This window comes from Musca domestica, unplaced genomic scaffold (assembly GCF_030504385.1).
Source record: "Musca domestica strain aabys unplaced genomic scaffold, Musca_domestica.polishedcontigs.V.1.1 4, whole genome shotgun sequence".
Taxonomy (NCBI): domain Eukaryota; kingdom Metazoa; phylum Arthropoda; class Insecta; order Diptera; family Muscidae; genus Musca; species Musca domestica.
Genome location: NW_026712328.1, coordinates 12,016,048 through 12,032,617, shown reverse-complemented (window position 1 = coordinate 12,032,617; position 16,570 = coordinate 12,016,048). Strand labels below are relative to the sequence as shown.

General features: G+C 36.4%; 1 protein-coding gene across 1 annotated transcript; it reads left to right on the top strand.

The window, feature by feature from the left end:
* Positions 1-5,853: 5,853 nt before the first annotated feature.
* LOC131804179 (syndetin-like) lies at positions 5,854-7,716 on the top strand. Its single transcript, XM_059126663.1, has one exon. The coding sequence runs from the start codon at positions 5,875-5,877 to the stop codon at positions 7,714-7,716; it is 1,842 nt and encodes a 613-aa protein (XP_058982646.1). The 5' UTR covers positions 5,854-5,874.
* The last annotated feature ends 8,854 nt before the right edge of the window (positions 7,717-16,570 follow it).

Sequence of the window (16,570 nt, the reverse complement as noted above, 5' to 3'; positions counted from 1 at the left end):
CTATTATTTTTCCTTCCATACTCTCTATCTCATATAGGCAGTTTCCAACTTTTTTCCTTACCCTGCATTTGATATATTTTGGTAACATTTTCGAATTTATCCCTTTTTGCATATTGCTTAAAGTGTGATTTTTACGAAATACAATTTGTCCTGGGATAAATGATACATTACGCGACCGCAGGTTATATACCTTATTTGCTTTTTCATGCGCATCATCTAAGTTATTCGATATTCTTTCCCTAATTTTGCTGATGCGATCGTTGTGTTGAACTATAGTATCATCTTCCATCATATTAAGTTTTTCTAATAAAGAATATGATGTACCATGTAGACACATATTTTGGCCAAATACAGCATAATAAGGACTATAGCCTATAGATGAATGATAGTCACTTCTTAACACAGTCAATATTTTTGGAATACATTTATCCCAGTTCGTATGGTCTATTTCTTTTTTCAAAAGGAAGCGGATTTTTGAAATTATTTCACGATTAACTCGCTCTGAGGCATTTGCCTGGGGCGAGTAAAGTGCAGTTTTAATGTGGGAAATCCCATACAATTTAAGAAAATCATTCATTTCGTTAGAGATAAATTGCTTGCCATTATCGGTGTGAATATATTGAGGTACACCGAATGTTGAGAATAAATAATTCTGAAGAAAGTCGATTGTGTTTATTGACGTGGCAGATCGCATGGGCTGAAGAAAAATAAATTTTGTAAAATGATCAAGAACGATCAATAGCTGCGTGTTTTTTTGCTTTGAACAAGGGTACGGTCCTAAAAAATCACAGTAAAGCCGTTGAAAAGGCCGATATGTTTTGAATTGTGTACCCATTATAGGCCGCAAAACTTTATTTTCAGGTTTCATAGTTTTACAATCATCGCATTCTTGGACAAACATCCTAATATCTTTTGCCATTTTAGGCCAAAAGTAAAGTTGCCTTACTCTCGCCAGAGTTTTGAAATATCCACCGTGACAAGTAGCATTGTGAGCATTTTCTATTGCTTTTTGCGTTAAACCTTTGGGTAGCCAAATACGCCATAGACTATCTTCCTCATCTACGTGACCTTCTCTGAATTTAACGCGCTTATAAACTTGATTTCCTGAAATATCCAAATCTGGAAGAGTCGATTTGTTCTTAGAAATTAAAGATTTTAAAGCGTTGTACTCTGGGGAGATGAATTCTTCGCTGTTAATGTCGATTTCTGGAAAGGCTGTTGTCAAGTCGAGCTCATCCACATCAATACGTGACAAGGTATCTGGGACAACATTAAGTGACCCTTTACGATGCTCCATATTAAAGTCGTATCGTTGGAGCTTGAGGCTCCATCGTGCAAGGCGACCACTTAAATCTTTTTGGGTCATAAGCCATTGTAGGCTAGAGTGGTCTGTTATAATACGAAATGGCAAGCCTTCTATATATGGTCTGAATCTTTGTACACAGACAATTGCTGCAAGACACTCCAACTCAGTGACAGTGTAATTGCGCTGTGCTTTGTTAAGCTTTTGCGATACAAACGCAATAGGCTTTTCCTTCCCGTCATCTGTGTATTGAAATAAAACACCACCCACACCAACCCGTGAGGCATCGCATTGGACGATAAATTCCTTATTGAAATTGGGTTGTGCCAACACGGGTGCTTTGCTGAGTGCTTCTTTCAGCTTTTCAAATGCTGCTTTGGCTTCACCGTTCAATTGGAATGGCTTGCCATTCTTTTTTAAGCAGTCAGTGAGAGGACCCGATAAGTCTGAAAAATTGTTTATAAAACCTCTATACCAGTTGGCCATACCAACAAATCTTCTAACTTGTCTAGGAGATTTTGGAATAGGGAAATCTTTGATTGCCTTAACCTTGTCAGGGTCTACCTTTAGGCAACCATTACCTATGCGGTAGCCCAAATATTTTATTTCCTTCTGGCAAAACTTGCTTTTGCTAACATTTATTGTTAATTTGGCGTCTCGAAGGCGGTTAGCAACATCCCCGAGCAATTTGATATGCTCATCGAAAGTTGGGCTGCAAACTAGCAGATCATCTAAGTAAATAAAAACATTTTCTCTCATTCTAGAAGGTATTACCTTGTCCATAAGTCTGCTCATGGTTTGTGGACCATTGCAGAGGCCGAAAGGCATGACTCGGTATTGATATAAAGGTTTTCCTGGAACAGCGAATGCTGTCTTTTCCTTCGATGATTCTGAAAGCTTAATTTGAAAAAAAGCATCTTTCAAATCGATACCACTAATAAAAAAGGTATCTTTCAATCTACTTAGCAGCCCATTGATGTGGGGTAAAGGATATGAGTCCTTTTTCGTCAAGGCATTTACCCTTCGAGAGTCAAGACAGAGCCTCACTTTACCGGGCTTACGAACTGTTACCACTGGACTACACCATGGCGAGTTCGATTCTTCGATAACGCCTAGTTGAAGAAGTCTTTCTATTTCTTCGTACACTTCCTTCTGTCTAGGGGGAGATAAAGGGTAATGTTTTGATTTAATGGGTACTGACTCGCCCGTGTCAATGTGATGCTCAAGTAAGTCGGTACACCCTAAACCACATTTTTCATATGAAGGAAACTTTAAAATGACAGCATCAAGTTGCAATTTTTGTTCTGGACTTAATTCATGAAACAGCAAATCACCTTCTTCTGAATCAGATTCATCAATAGACGCTATTTGAGGGATTACTTCTGGGGCAAGAGCGAATAATCTCCAGAAATCAACGCCAAGGTAAACTTCTTGCGACAGGGATGGAACCATATAGAAATTAAGTTCCTTGGTAACATTTTTATATCTAATTGGTAATAAGCAATGCCCAATAACTTCTCTTTTAGATCCATCTGCAGTAGATACATAGGATTTAAAACACCGCAACTCAATATTATTTCTATTTAAAAATTCATTACAATTTCTTCCCATTACTGAAACACTAGCTCCAGAATCCAATAAGGCTGTGAATTCATTATCTAAAATTTGAACCTTGACAAAAGGTCTATCATCACCATTTTCAATAAGCTTAGTGGATTCAATAATTTTCCTATATTTCTTCCTAGTGTTAAAGCGTTTCCTACACTTTAAAATCTTGTTTTTAATACATTGAACATTAGATGTTGATAAAAGTTTTATTTTATTGTGCATGATATCTGTATCTTCCTGTGGAAGATAACAGATTATATCCTCGTGAGGCTCGGGGTTTACTTTTGGTAACGAGAGTCCCCGACAGCCATCTCGTTCCTTTTCATGTTTCCCGTATGCGAATTTGGGCAATTAGTGGTGAGAACACCGTGTTGGCCACATTTGTAACAAAATTTATTTCGTTTCTCATCTGGGCAGTATATGTATGAGTGGCCAAAGTTCAAACAGTTCCAGCATTTGATTTTGGAATAGTCTGACTTTGGAGAAGAACGATTTAAATTAAATGCTTCAATTTGTGGATCATTGAGTATGTCTGAAGGATCTTCTTCATTTATGTTTGCATGGACTTCATGCACATGTTTGCCTGTGTTTTGTATATTTGTCTGAACTTTATTTTCCTTAATCAGTTTTTCAGCTTTTCTGGCTATATCCCTAAGGTCCTCAAGATTTTTCGGTTCAGCACTAAATAGCATGAGTTTGAGGTTTGAATTTACATTGTTTTTAATGATTTTTATTAAGGATCTCTCGGATATTGGATCTTGCATGCGAATATTCATGGCTACCAAGCAAGTATGAAATTCATCATATGATTCTTTTGGATGTTGTTTCCTAAGAGATATACGCATCATGACTTCATGATCTGACTCCAAATTGCCAAATTCTTTTGTTATGGCATAACAAAGATAGGGGTAGGTGTACTCCCTGTTTTGTTTAATAAAAAGCCAATACCAAGTTTCAGCTTTACCACTCAAAAATACTTGGAAGTTACTTAATAAGAAGTCATTACTGCACTGATTGCGCTTAGAAAGGGTATCAAGCTTGAATAAGAAATCCGAAACGCTTCCTGTACCATCAAAATTTACCTTCCAGTCTTTAAGTTCTGGTGGTTTTCTAAAGGTAGTTAATAATTGTTGAGAAGTCGAGGTGGTTGCCGATTCTAAAGGAGGAGTGCTCCTCGTGTTACTGATTGACAAATTTGAAATGGTCTCTTTTATCGCATTGATTTCTGATCGAAATTCCGCTTGGGAATCAAGAATAGTTTGATGTATAGATGTCAGGAGTGCATCTAATTCTGGGACATGCTGAGAGGCTACAGGGGCGGTATTATAATCAGCATCAGTTGTCATTCATTGTCACAAACTATTTCCGTTTGCACTCTACTAAAATTATTTCTTTTCTAAGTTGACCTCGTGGGATTCAGATCAAAATTTTGGAGATCAATCCTTAGAACTTGGCTCCATAAAAAAATATACTGCTCTTTTAAAGAATTATTTGGTGATCGTATAGGCATGATGATTCTTATACTATGTTGTCGTGTTCCGTCTGCTTTAAACCAAAGAACCTCGCCATTCCGACAAGAGCTAGTCGATGAAAACCTAGCATGCCACTCAGGTCTAGAAGCAGATGGCTGACCAGAAATCGGCACGTAACATAGATGGCGCCCAACGGTAGACTTTTAACATAATTGTTAATCATTAAATAACATTTTTGAACAATTTCCATTCAAATACCTTAAGCTATACTCTTTCAACTCCATGTAAACGCGATACTTTTGCTTGAGTTATGAAAATATATGAGCCCAGGAAGCAACTACGAACGAAACAGAGTTCTCTTTAGTGGTCATATTATTCATAATACAACGTAAAAGAATTTTCCCAGTCAATCTTTGGATTTCGAAGTCCGATACTATTACTTTAAAGGTGATCTTTGTGTTGCGAAATTTATGTTGGCAATTTAAATATACACTCGTATAATGTACACATGGAATTCAAAGAGAAGTAAAACAAAAATATTGGTCATATAATCTCGTTTTAAACAGTTATTTAAGCAAATATAAGGTTCTACTAGTAGAAGGCAGGTTTGAAATTTAAAACACTTGAAGCGTCTACTTCCACTGCTAGTACGAACCCTGAATTATCTTTATTTTGGCATTTAGGTAGGGATTATAAACATTATTCCTCGATAAAATTTTTCTTACCACATATTACAAGTTAAAATTTTATCGAGGAATAATGTTTATAATCCCTACCTAAATGCCAAAATAAAGATAATTCAGGGTTCGTACTAGCAGTGGAAGTAGACGCTTCAAGTGTTTTAAATTTCAAACCTGCCTTCTACTAGTAGAACCTTATATTTGCTTAAATAACTGTTTAAAACGAGATTATATGACCAATATTTTTGTTTTACTTCTCTTTGAATTCCATGTGTACATTATACGAGTGTATATTTAAATTGCCAACATAAATTTCGCAACACAAAGATCACCTTTAAAGTAATAGTATCGGACTTCGAAATCCAAAGATTGACTGGGAAAATTCTTTTACGTTGTATTATGAATAATATGACCACTAAAGAGAACTCTGTTTCGTTCGTAGTTGCTTCCTGGGCTCATATATTTTCATAACTCAAGCAAAAGTATCGCGTTTACATGGAGTTGAAAGAGTATAGCTTAAGGTATTTGAATGGAAATTGTTCAAAAATGTTATTTAATGATTAACAATTATGTTAAAAGTCTACCGTTGGGCGCCATCTATGTTACGTGCCGATTTCTGGTCAGCCATCTGCTTCTAGACCTGAGTGGCATGCTAGGTTTTCATCGACTAGCTCTTGTCGGAATGGCGAGGTTCTTTGGTTTAAAGCAGACGGAACACGACAACATAGTATAAGAATCATCATGCCTATACGATCACCAAATAATTCTTTAAAAGAGCAGTATATTTTTTTTTTTCTCTATATTTGTGGAAATGGATGGGATTAAGGGAAAATTTATGGACCTATTGCACAAACAGGCAAATCGACAAATGATACCAGCCATGGGCTTTTCAGATTACTTCATACAAAATGTTACTGAAAACAAATCCGATGCAACTTCTTCGAGGAAAAAGGCCAGTGGCGAAGATGGTGGTGGTGGTGGAATTGCTGATGAATGCGATTCATCAGAAGCCAGTAGTTCCCAGAAATCCGATCAAGAAATATTGGAGAGCATAACAGACATTTACTTCCAGCCAGACAGTAATGCAGACATGTATGAATTGCAGAAAGTCTTGGCAAATGGCGTTGATTATGGCCTAATTGAAACAACCATGATGCAATTGCGTACCCAACACAAAGTATTATCCAAACAAGTATTGCAAAACATATTGGAACAGCGAAGTGCCTGCAATGTTGAATTTACCGCCATCAATGAAATCCAAAAGGAATTGGAGGAATCTCTGTGGACATGTCGCAAGGCCCGTTCGTACTTAAATTATGCCAAACAAAATTTAACCACAACTAGTCTGGAAATATTGGCTTCCTATCGTAAACGCGAGATACTTAAAGAGTTGCTCAATACACTACAGGCCATCAAGAAGTTGAAATCTACCGATGTTGAAGTTCAAAAACTTTTGTCAGACTGCAACTATTCCGGAGCAATATCATTGTTACTTAGCTGTAAAGATTCCGCCGATGAATTTATGCAATATAATTGCGTTCAATCGTTGAATAAAAAACTACAAGAGACTCTGCTACTGACCGAATTTCAATTGGATACAGTTTTGAATGAGATGATACTTAACTTTGATATGCGTAAATATTCAAAACTTCAGGAGGCATACAAGCTGTTAAATAAGTCCCTGATTGCCATGGATCAGCTCCACATAAATTTCATATCGGCCATACATTCCTCGGTAAACTCCGTTCTGCGCGGCTATAATGATCCAAATATTGATGATAATTTCAAGTTACTCTACGAACAACTGTGCGAGCAGGTTGAGGCGGACAAATACATTTCGTGTTTGATAAGTCTGTGCAAAACCGTCTGGACCATTTTATCATCATATTATCAAATTGTTATATGGCATCAAAACTATAAACTCTATCCGTTGGATATGCCCGAATCGCCTGATAATTATATTCAGGAAAAACTCAAAAAAGGACAATCACGTATATGGAATGATATTCTAACAAAAATTTGTATATTTTTACAAAGTTCCAAATTGCGTACCCTTAAGTATGATCAGTTCATTCAAGTTCTCAGCATTATACAAAGGCTGAAGAAAGTCGGTCAGGAATTTTGTGGTGAAAATTCAGAGAAATTAATTGAAACAATGCAGCTGCAAAGTGAGGAGTTTTTTCAACGTTATCATGTCTGTTGTTTGGAGGAGATTTGTCTGTTTTTGGACAACGAGTCGTGGACAGTGGTGGATTCCTTTGCCAACATACTACAGCTGCCGGAATTCCGTTCAATACGCCATTCCTTGAGACGTCATAAAACCCCACCAGCCTTAATGGTCACCACGAATACATTGTCGGTTAACAATTCCCCTACCAGCAACAATAATTGTGATGAATTGGTTTCGGTACACTCGCAAGACGGTGGTAGTTCCATTTATGGTTCCTATGGTTATTTCTTACGTTTCAGTGAGAAAAGTTCCCCCTTTGATGGTGGCCTTGATGTTGCCATGTTAGAAGAAGATATTTTGTCGGGAGTTGTTGATGAGGCCTCTTGCTATTTCAGTGAAGAGGACGCGGAGGAAAGCGATGATGATCCTTTTCTTGTTTTGACAAAATATTCCTTTTTGAGTAAACTATTTGTTTTTAACTGAATTTAGAAGCTAGTCTAATGGCTCTAATTATTTTTTTTTTTTTTTTTTTTTTTTTTTTTTTTTATGGAGCCAAGTTCTAAGGATTGATCTCCAAAATTTTGATCTGAATCCCACGAGGTCAACTTAGAAAAGAAATAATTTTAGTAGAGTGCAAACGGAAATAGTTTGTGACAATGAATGACAACTGATGCTGATTATAATTGTTTATAAACAATATGCGTAACATATGATATATGTCATAGTTTGAAGACAACTGCTAGAACTGCCTGTTTATCCCGTTAAATAATCTTTAAGATTCAATTTTTAAAATATAGTATTGGAAAATATTGTAATCCCCTGGAAAAAGTATTTTATAGATACTTAAAGTAGTTGAAATAGGTGGATAACCAATTTTGGTTTTCGTTAAAAAGCAGGACAGAAAAAAAAATCTATAACAATACTATGATAAAAGATATGGAAATTATGGGGTCTCCAACGCGCATTTTCAATGATACTTTAAAAACAAGTAAAAAAAATTAAGTTCGGTCGGACAGAATTATTACTTTCATCCATCTGAGGGTAAAGGAAATATTTTTATATAAAAGTATCTAAATTCAAGCGTGTTTCACTTTAAACTTCATATACCAGTAAGACTGTTTGAATAATGCAGTTAACTTATCAAAAAACCATAAAGTGAATGAGGCCGTTATATGGGGCCATACCAAAACGGGAACCTCTGTGGACAATTTTATACTTCAAACCTTCTAAAATACCAAATTTGAAACAATTAAACGCGTAAATGTGTGGATTATCAACATACCTAATATAGGTAGGTGTCGTTATATGTGTTAGACAAATCCGTGGAGAAATGTGGCAAAAATCATCAAAATACCGAATTTCGAGAGATGCCGTTATATGGGGACTATACCAAAACGTGAACCGATAGATCATTTTCAATACCAACCATCCTATACACAATACAAAATTTTCGGCTAAATTTTGACGCTATACGTCAAATAATGTGGGCTGTATCGTAATTTAAACAAACAGACATACAGACGGACAAATCGACTTAGAGTTTTATGCTGATTATGAATATATATGCATATTTAATGGGGTCTATGACGAACATTTAGTGATGTTACAAATGGAATGAAAAGTTAATATACCCTCCTTTCCAAGGTGGATGATATAATAGCATTAAAGACTAAAATTAAGGGCCGGCAACGCGGACCGGGCAAGCTAGTGTGCATATAGAATGTAAATTTTTGGGAGGTACCTCCAATTCTCCAGTTCCAAGTGGAATTTCAAAAAATTTTATAGCCTATGTTACTTTCAGGTTCTAGTATACTTGGAAATTTTCAGGAAAATCTGTTCAGCGGTTTTCGAGTCCATAAATTACAAACAAACATACAAACGATCTGCATAGAATCACATTCTGAGTCGATTTATGCATGTCCGTTCGTCTGCCCATGTATTTTTTTAAACAAAGTACATGTCACACTTCCCACAAATCATTTGTTTGGCCAAGGACGAACCCTATTGAAATTGGAAAATTTAGATAAAGCTCCCATATATATCTTCGTCCGATTTGAATTTTTTGTGCACCAAACGTGTAATATCAGCCAAAATAGTGTGAAATTTTGCAGATACGACCAAATAAGGCCTAAAAAAAGTATGCCAGATTTGATCGAAATTGGTTCAGATATAGCTATAACTCCTATATATATTGTTTATCCTATTTGTTATTTTTGTCCTCCGCAGCTGTAATATGCACTGTGTAACAATATTTGGGGAAATATATCAAATACAATATATCAAATACAAATATATATACCGTGGGCTTCAAATGTGTGGATGTGCTATACAAACATATTAAAAAGTATATATCAACCTTATCCCCATGTAAGGGATCAAATTAATTTTTAGTATGGTAAAAATCGTAGCAAAATTTTCCAGTCAAATGAGCAGTAATTTGGAATTTACTGTATTTTGTACACCTCATAATGATTTAAAAATAGCCAAAGTTAATTGCTTTTTGTAACCCATTAACGCCTTAGATTGTGCATTAGAGTCCTCATAAGTCCCCCTAACCATGTCCGTCTGTTTATCCGCCAAAAGATGGACTTGTGGGGGTACTATTACATGGAGAAAATTCTAAAATTTGTAGATATGTTGAAATTTTTGTGTAAGATTTTCACCCCCCAAATACACATTTTTTGTCAAATCCTTTGAAATTTGGTAAAATCAGGAGGTTACTTTTATATGGGCACTTCTCCGAAACATCGACCTACATTGAAAACGTTATTCTACCCCTTATAATCCAATATGACAAATAGAAGCCATATCAAAAATATAGCTATTTTACACCCATTACCGTAAGATGGGAATTAATTTTATTTGCCATTTAAATTGTAAGTTGGAGACCCCATAAAGTCCATATTTTTCATCGTAGTATAATTCAATGACGATTCAACAAATATTCGGTCCCATGCTACTTTCTTATATTTGTAATTTGTTCATATTTTCATATAAATGTACATCCCAAATCTACGTTCCCAACCAATATTCTCTTGGGGGTTACAAATTCAATAGAATACAAAATTTTCTTTTCTGACCACACATTAGATGTGAAAGTGGACTTGGGGATACTCCAATGTGGGGACTTTACTTAAATAAACTTCTATGTGGCAATTATCTGTATGATGGTTCCTTACCCCAGGGTAGCATAAATACAATTTTTTAGCCAAATCAATTGATGAATGTGGTCAAAACCAATATGGGCCCTACTCCGAAAATTTTATGCGAAGAGGTTCTCTACCCCCTTAGAAACAAAGATGACAAATAAGGGCCAAAAATAGAAGAAAGTGGCGAAGACCTCAAAAATAGCTTAAATCATGATCTGCAAAAGCGATTTCAGGTATCTTGAATGTTCGGGAAGAATTTTTGGAAAGATAGAAAAATTATACTATTTTGCACCCTTTATATTTAGTATTTTACTGATTGTACTCCCAAAAAAATTTACATTTTGAGCTCTCATTGGACGGATTATTGTCACATGAAAGAAGTATGTCCACGCTTTGAAATGAGCCCCATTAGTCTTTTTCGGTCATTTTTGTTTGCTTAAATGTGTGCGCATCTTCCAGCTGAACCACGATGTAGGCCCTGGAGTTGAAAGGTAGATGTCAGTTAACATCCTATTTCGCACTTATTTCAAAAAAAAATTGTATATAGTGAAAAATTATTCTTTATTTTGTTCACAAAAATCCACTGAAAATCCACAATATGATAATACAAATTGAAAAAAAAATTGACAAAAGAAGAATAACAAATTCAAAAAATCTTCAACTTGTTCGCTGATTTTTTACAGCAACTGTTTAAAGATCCTTACAAAGTTTGTCAATAGAATGTACTTTTATTTAATTATACCCTACACCACAAGGTGGTCAGGGTATTATGTCTTTGTGCATTTGTTTGTAACAGGCAAAAGGAAACGAGATAGACCCATAGTTCCTTTTGATGATCTGCATAGAATCACTTTCTGAGTTGATTTATACATGTCAGTCCGTCTGTCCGTCCGTCCGTCCGTCTGTCCATGTATTTTTGTGAACAAAATGCAGGTCGCATTTATTATCCGATTGAGATGAAATTTTGCAAACAACATTTGTTTGGCCCAAGGACGAACCCTATTGAAATTGGAGATAATCGGTAAAAATTTATTGTGCACCAAACGTGTAATATCAGCCCGAATAGTATGGAATTTTGCACATGCAACCAAATTAGGCCTAGAAATAAGCATGCCAAATTTGATGGAAATCGGTTCAGATATAGCTATAGCTCCCATATATATTGTTCATCCGATTTGTCATTTTTGTCCTCCGCAGCCGTAATATGCACTCTGTTACAACAATATTTGGGGAAATATATCAAATGCAGCTCAGAAATACCTTTGCTAAATTTTATCGAGATCGGTTCAGATTTGGATATAGCTCCCATATATAACTTCGTCCGATTTACCTTTTATTGTGCACCAAATGTCTAATATTTGCCCAAATGGGATGGAATTTGGCACATACGACCGAATTGAGTCTAGAAGGTAGTATGCAAAATTTGAAGATCGGTTCAGATATAGCTATAGCTCCCATATATATTGTTCATCCGATTTGTTGTATTTGTTACCCACAGCCGTAATATGCACTCCGTAACAACGATATTCAGGGAAATATATCAAATACAGCTCAGAAATACCTTTGCTAAATTTTATCGAGATCGGTTCAGCTCAGAAATATCTTTGCCAAATCTTATCGAGATCGGTTCAGATTTGGATTTAGCTCCCATAAATATCTTTATCTGATTTAGAATTAATTTTGCACCAAATGGGCAATACAAGTCCGAATTTAAAAGATACAAATGCTATAGCATTAATTAATCAGTATTAATATTGTCATAACAATAGCTCGGGATTGATGACGAAACTATGTCAGTTCCATCTAAAATAGGTGAATGGTGGAAACGCAACGAGACACCTGCAAGTACTCCTGGTACTCCCGACACTACAGGTTCGAACTGCTCAAAAGCCAAAGGAATTTTGTCAGAGGTAAGGTAAGAGTAATATTTGTGTAAGCATAGTTAATGTAGTTTTTTTATTTAATATAGGATCTAACGGAATTGTTAACACATACCTCGAAGGGGAAACTAGCGCTTGAATGTAGTAGCGTTAATAAGAAATTAAGTGACGAGCAAAGAGATGATATAATTAATATAATTTATGTAATTGGTTTCGTTCAATAAAATACTTTTCAAAAAATGTCGTTTCTTCTACTAAGGGTATAAAATGGAAAAGGAACGGATATCAAAAAATGACCACCATTGATTTCAATCTGACAACGGGCGTTGACAATCCGACAACGGAGCGTTGACAATCTGACAACGAAGCGTTGACGATCTGACAACGAAGCGTTGACAATCTGACAACGGGGCGTGCTCGAAATGACCACGTATGTGCTCATTTCATGCACATCTGTTGTTGAAATCGTTGCCAAAATCTCGGTGTCAAAATGACAACAGCGTGCTCATTTTGACACCAAACGTGGTTGATACACTATCATACACGGATGTGGTCATTTCATACACGGATGTTGTCATTTTTTCTCTGGGTGTACGGCATATTTAGTCCTTTGAACTTTAAATTATAATTATAATCATAGAGTGTATGATTGAATTCTCCCATAAAAACTTTTACTTGTTATGTGGAGCTCAACTAAATTAGCAAAGTGGTGTAGGGTATCATAAAATCGGCCCCGCCCGACTTTAGGACTTTCTTTACTGGTTTTATTTTAAAATTCAATTCCATTGAAATTTTTTTTTCGATATTTTCCCGATTTGAGAATTTTTGCAATGAGATCTCTTTGGTGATTTTTTAGAGTTTTTGAAAAAGTAATTTTCCTTTAACTTTGGTGTAATCGCGTTAAATTATTTCGATATCATCTATTCCGTTTGGCCACCACATGTAACCCGCCATCAATTTCAGTTCTCAAGAAATAAAGTCAATTAAATAAATTGGAATTAATATTCAAATTAAAAAAAAAAGAAATATATACATATATAAAACACTACAATTGTACATTAGAAAAAAAGTAAGTCAAAATTGAAAAAATCATGCAAAATAAAACATTACTATTGTGCATTTCAAAAGTCAAAATGAAAATGTTAATGTATCACATTTTTACGCGATTTTTTTGGATATTATCCTTTTTGGATAGAAGACAATTCCGAATTTGTATGAATCATTAAAATCAGTTCAACGGTTCTTAAGTTATAAGCGTAGTAACTAACACAACTTTCTTATATATATATATATATATATATATATATATATATATATATATATATATATATATATATATATATATATATGAAGTTTATTGTACAATTGGTTAATATCCCTCCAAATGGATTGGATTTTGGCATATATGGCCGAATTCAGCCTAGAAGTGAGTATTTCAAATGAAAACCGGTTCAGATATATCTCTAGCTCTCATTTATATGTTTCATCCCATTAGGTGTTTAAGTCCCTTACATTCATAATATGCACTACACAAAAATGATATTCAGTAATTAATATCAGATACACAAAGGAATACTTCGGTCCATTTTTATCGAAATCGGTTCTTATTTCGATACAGCTTCCGTACATATCTCCATCCGACTTCATGGTTATTGTGCACAAATTATGTTATTTTAGGTATTTTGATGGTTTTAGCCAATTTTTTTCAACTGATTTTTCTGAAAATTTGAATTTGACTTCTAGCTCCGGTAGAGGAACATTGTTTCATGTTTCGTTTAGCCCCCATATAAAGGTACCTTCCGATATTCGATTTTTGCTACATTTTTCCATGGATTTATCAAATGGGTTCTAGCTCCGGTGCCAGAATATTGAACATCTAGTCCACGTCCGAATATTCACCGCGTATTCGGTATTTTGACGATTTAAGATACATTTTGCATCGCGCTAACTTAAATAGCTAATTAAATTATATCGGCGATTTTCAATTTTAAATCAATACTGTTTCTATTTATTTCTTCAATAATTATGAAACAACATTGATTTAAAGTTGAAAATGTTGCTTTAAGGTGAAATTTATTTTGAACAAACGCCATAAATTAAAAATATTCAGGATTAGCATTATATCACGACATGGTAGATTTTGTAGAGTAATTTGGCGCCCATTTAAAGGCACCTCCCAATATTCGGTATTTTGATGGTTTTAGTCACATTTTTCTACGAATTTGTATTAAAAGAGCTATTTATAGTTCGCAATGACTTCGGTAGCAGAACATTGTATATGTAAGTTCACGATTTCATATAGCTCCATATAACGGTCCCTCCCGATATTTGTTTTCCTATCGCGTCCATATATTGATACCTTTTGATATTCGATATTTTGACGATTTGAGCTGGGTGTTTTGTACAATTTAGTATTTGTAGTTCATAATGGGTTCAACGACCGCTATCAGAACATTGTCCTTATTGGACCATCCACCGATTGATATTTAAGACTTGCAATAGATGACAATTCTTGTAGTAGAAATTTGTCTCTATATGTCACCATTTAACGGTTCCATCCACTTTATTGTTTTTCAAGAACTGCAACAACATTTTCCAACCGATCTCACTAGTATTTGTAGTTTAAAGCGGAACACGTTTGAATCCAGATACATTTATTTAAAAATCATGCTCTAGAGCAGTTGGCAAATGATCCGTTGTTTTATCGCAGAATTGTGTTCAACGATGAGGCGCATTTTTGGCTTAACGAGTTTGTTAATAAGCTAAATTGCGGCATATGGAGTGAAACCAATCCACAAGAGACCCTACAGACTCCATTACATCCAGAAAAATGCACCGTATGGTGCGGTTTTCACGCTGGTGGCATCATCGGACCTTATTTCTTCAAAACAAGATGGCGCTACGTGACATACGGCAAACGCAACCATCGACTTACTGACAATCCCACGGCAGCGGGTTCTACGATACCGGATTGACCCGAAACAACAAGATTCCAGTTTCGGCCAGCGGCTGCCAACCCAGTATGTACATGTTTGTGTTTGTTTATTTTTCTGCATTGGGAGCAGCATATCCCGGAATGCTTGCTCCGGATTTTATTGGTCCGTGCCGGGATTGAGGAAAACCCCGGACCTTGGTTCTGCTCGGTTTGTCAGAACGTCATCCACCACAGATCTGTCTCGGTGCGATGTAATGGATGCAGAGAGTGGGTGCACTTCAAGAACTGTTCCGGATTAAGGCGTTTGCGAGACTACAGCGAAAGGGATTATGTTGCGACTTGCTGCAGTAACGTAGTCCCCAGCGAGTCCTCTTCTTCGTCGTCCTCGTCAGAGACGTCGTCGGAGTATGGCACTCCACCGCAGTCTCCAGAACAGCAACCATCACCGCAGCACCTAACGCCACATGTTGCTGTTCCAACTCCGGATTGTGCATCGTTCTTGCAATTCAATTGCAACGGACTTCGAGGCAAAATAGATGAGATAGTGGAATTTATGAGTCGGAGGAATATTAAGATCGCAGCGGTGCAGGAAACCAAGCTGAATGAAAATTGCAGCCTACAACGTTGTTATGGTTACAACGTACTAAGGAAGGATCGCACCAGAAGTGGAGGTGGGGGATTAGCGTTCCTGTTACACCATTCTGTTCAGTACAGGCCTATCTCGCTTGAGCTAGTCTCTAGTGACCCATACATGGAATGTATGGGGGTAGCAGTCAAGTGTGGAACTGCCGAGGTAGAGGTGCTTAATGTGTATATCCCGCCGATTAATAGCTGTGAACCGCGTTATTTGCCTGATATTAGCCCATTATTGGTAGGCAATAACCGCCTGGTACTAGGGGATTTTAATGCCCACCATGAGTTGTGGCATTCCGTCCTAGGTAATGACCAGAGGGGATCAGCGCTGGCAGAGCAGATTGACTGCTCCACATTCTGCACGGTTAACGAGGATGCACCCGAATAAGAGGAGAGTGCCACAGTTCGCCAGTCTTAACCATAGTGTCACCCGGTCTGATAAATGACGTGACTTGGCAACCCGTCATTTCTCTTGGCTCAGACCATCTCTTGATAATCGTCTCCATAAGCAGGTCGCCCGATTTCATAACCTCTGAACGCCGCATTTTCCTTAACCATGGGAAAGCTCACTGGCCAGAGTTCAGAGAATTCACCAACCGCCGCTTCAGAGAACTGCCCAACCCTTCTGATGTTCGGGTAGCAGAAAGGATTTTCCGAAACATCATCAGAGCTGCAGCCGCTCGCTATATACCTGCTGGTCGAAAACCCGAGATAAGACCAAACTTCCCAGCAGAGGCAGC

Excerpts from the sequence above, each read along its gene's own strand:
- LOC131804179 (XM_059126663.1), top strand. The coding sequence starts at position 5,875 with ATGGATGGGATTAAGGGAAAATTTATGGACCTATTGCACAAACAGGCA.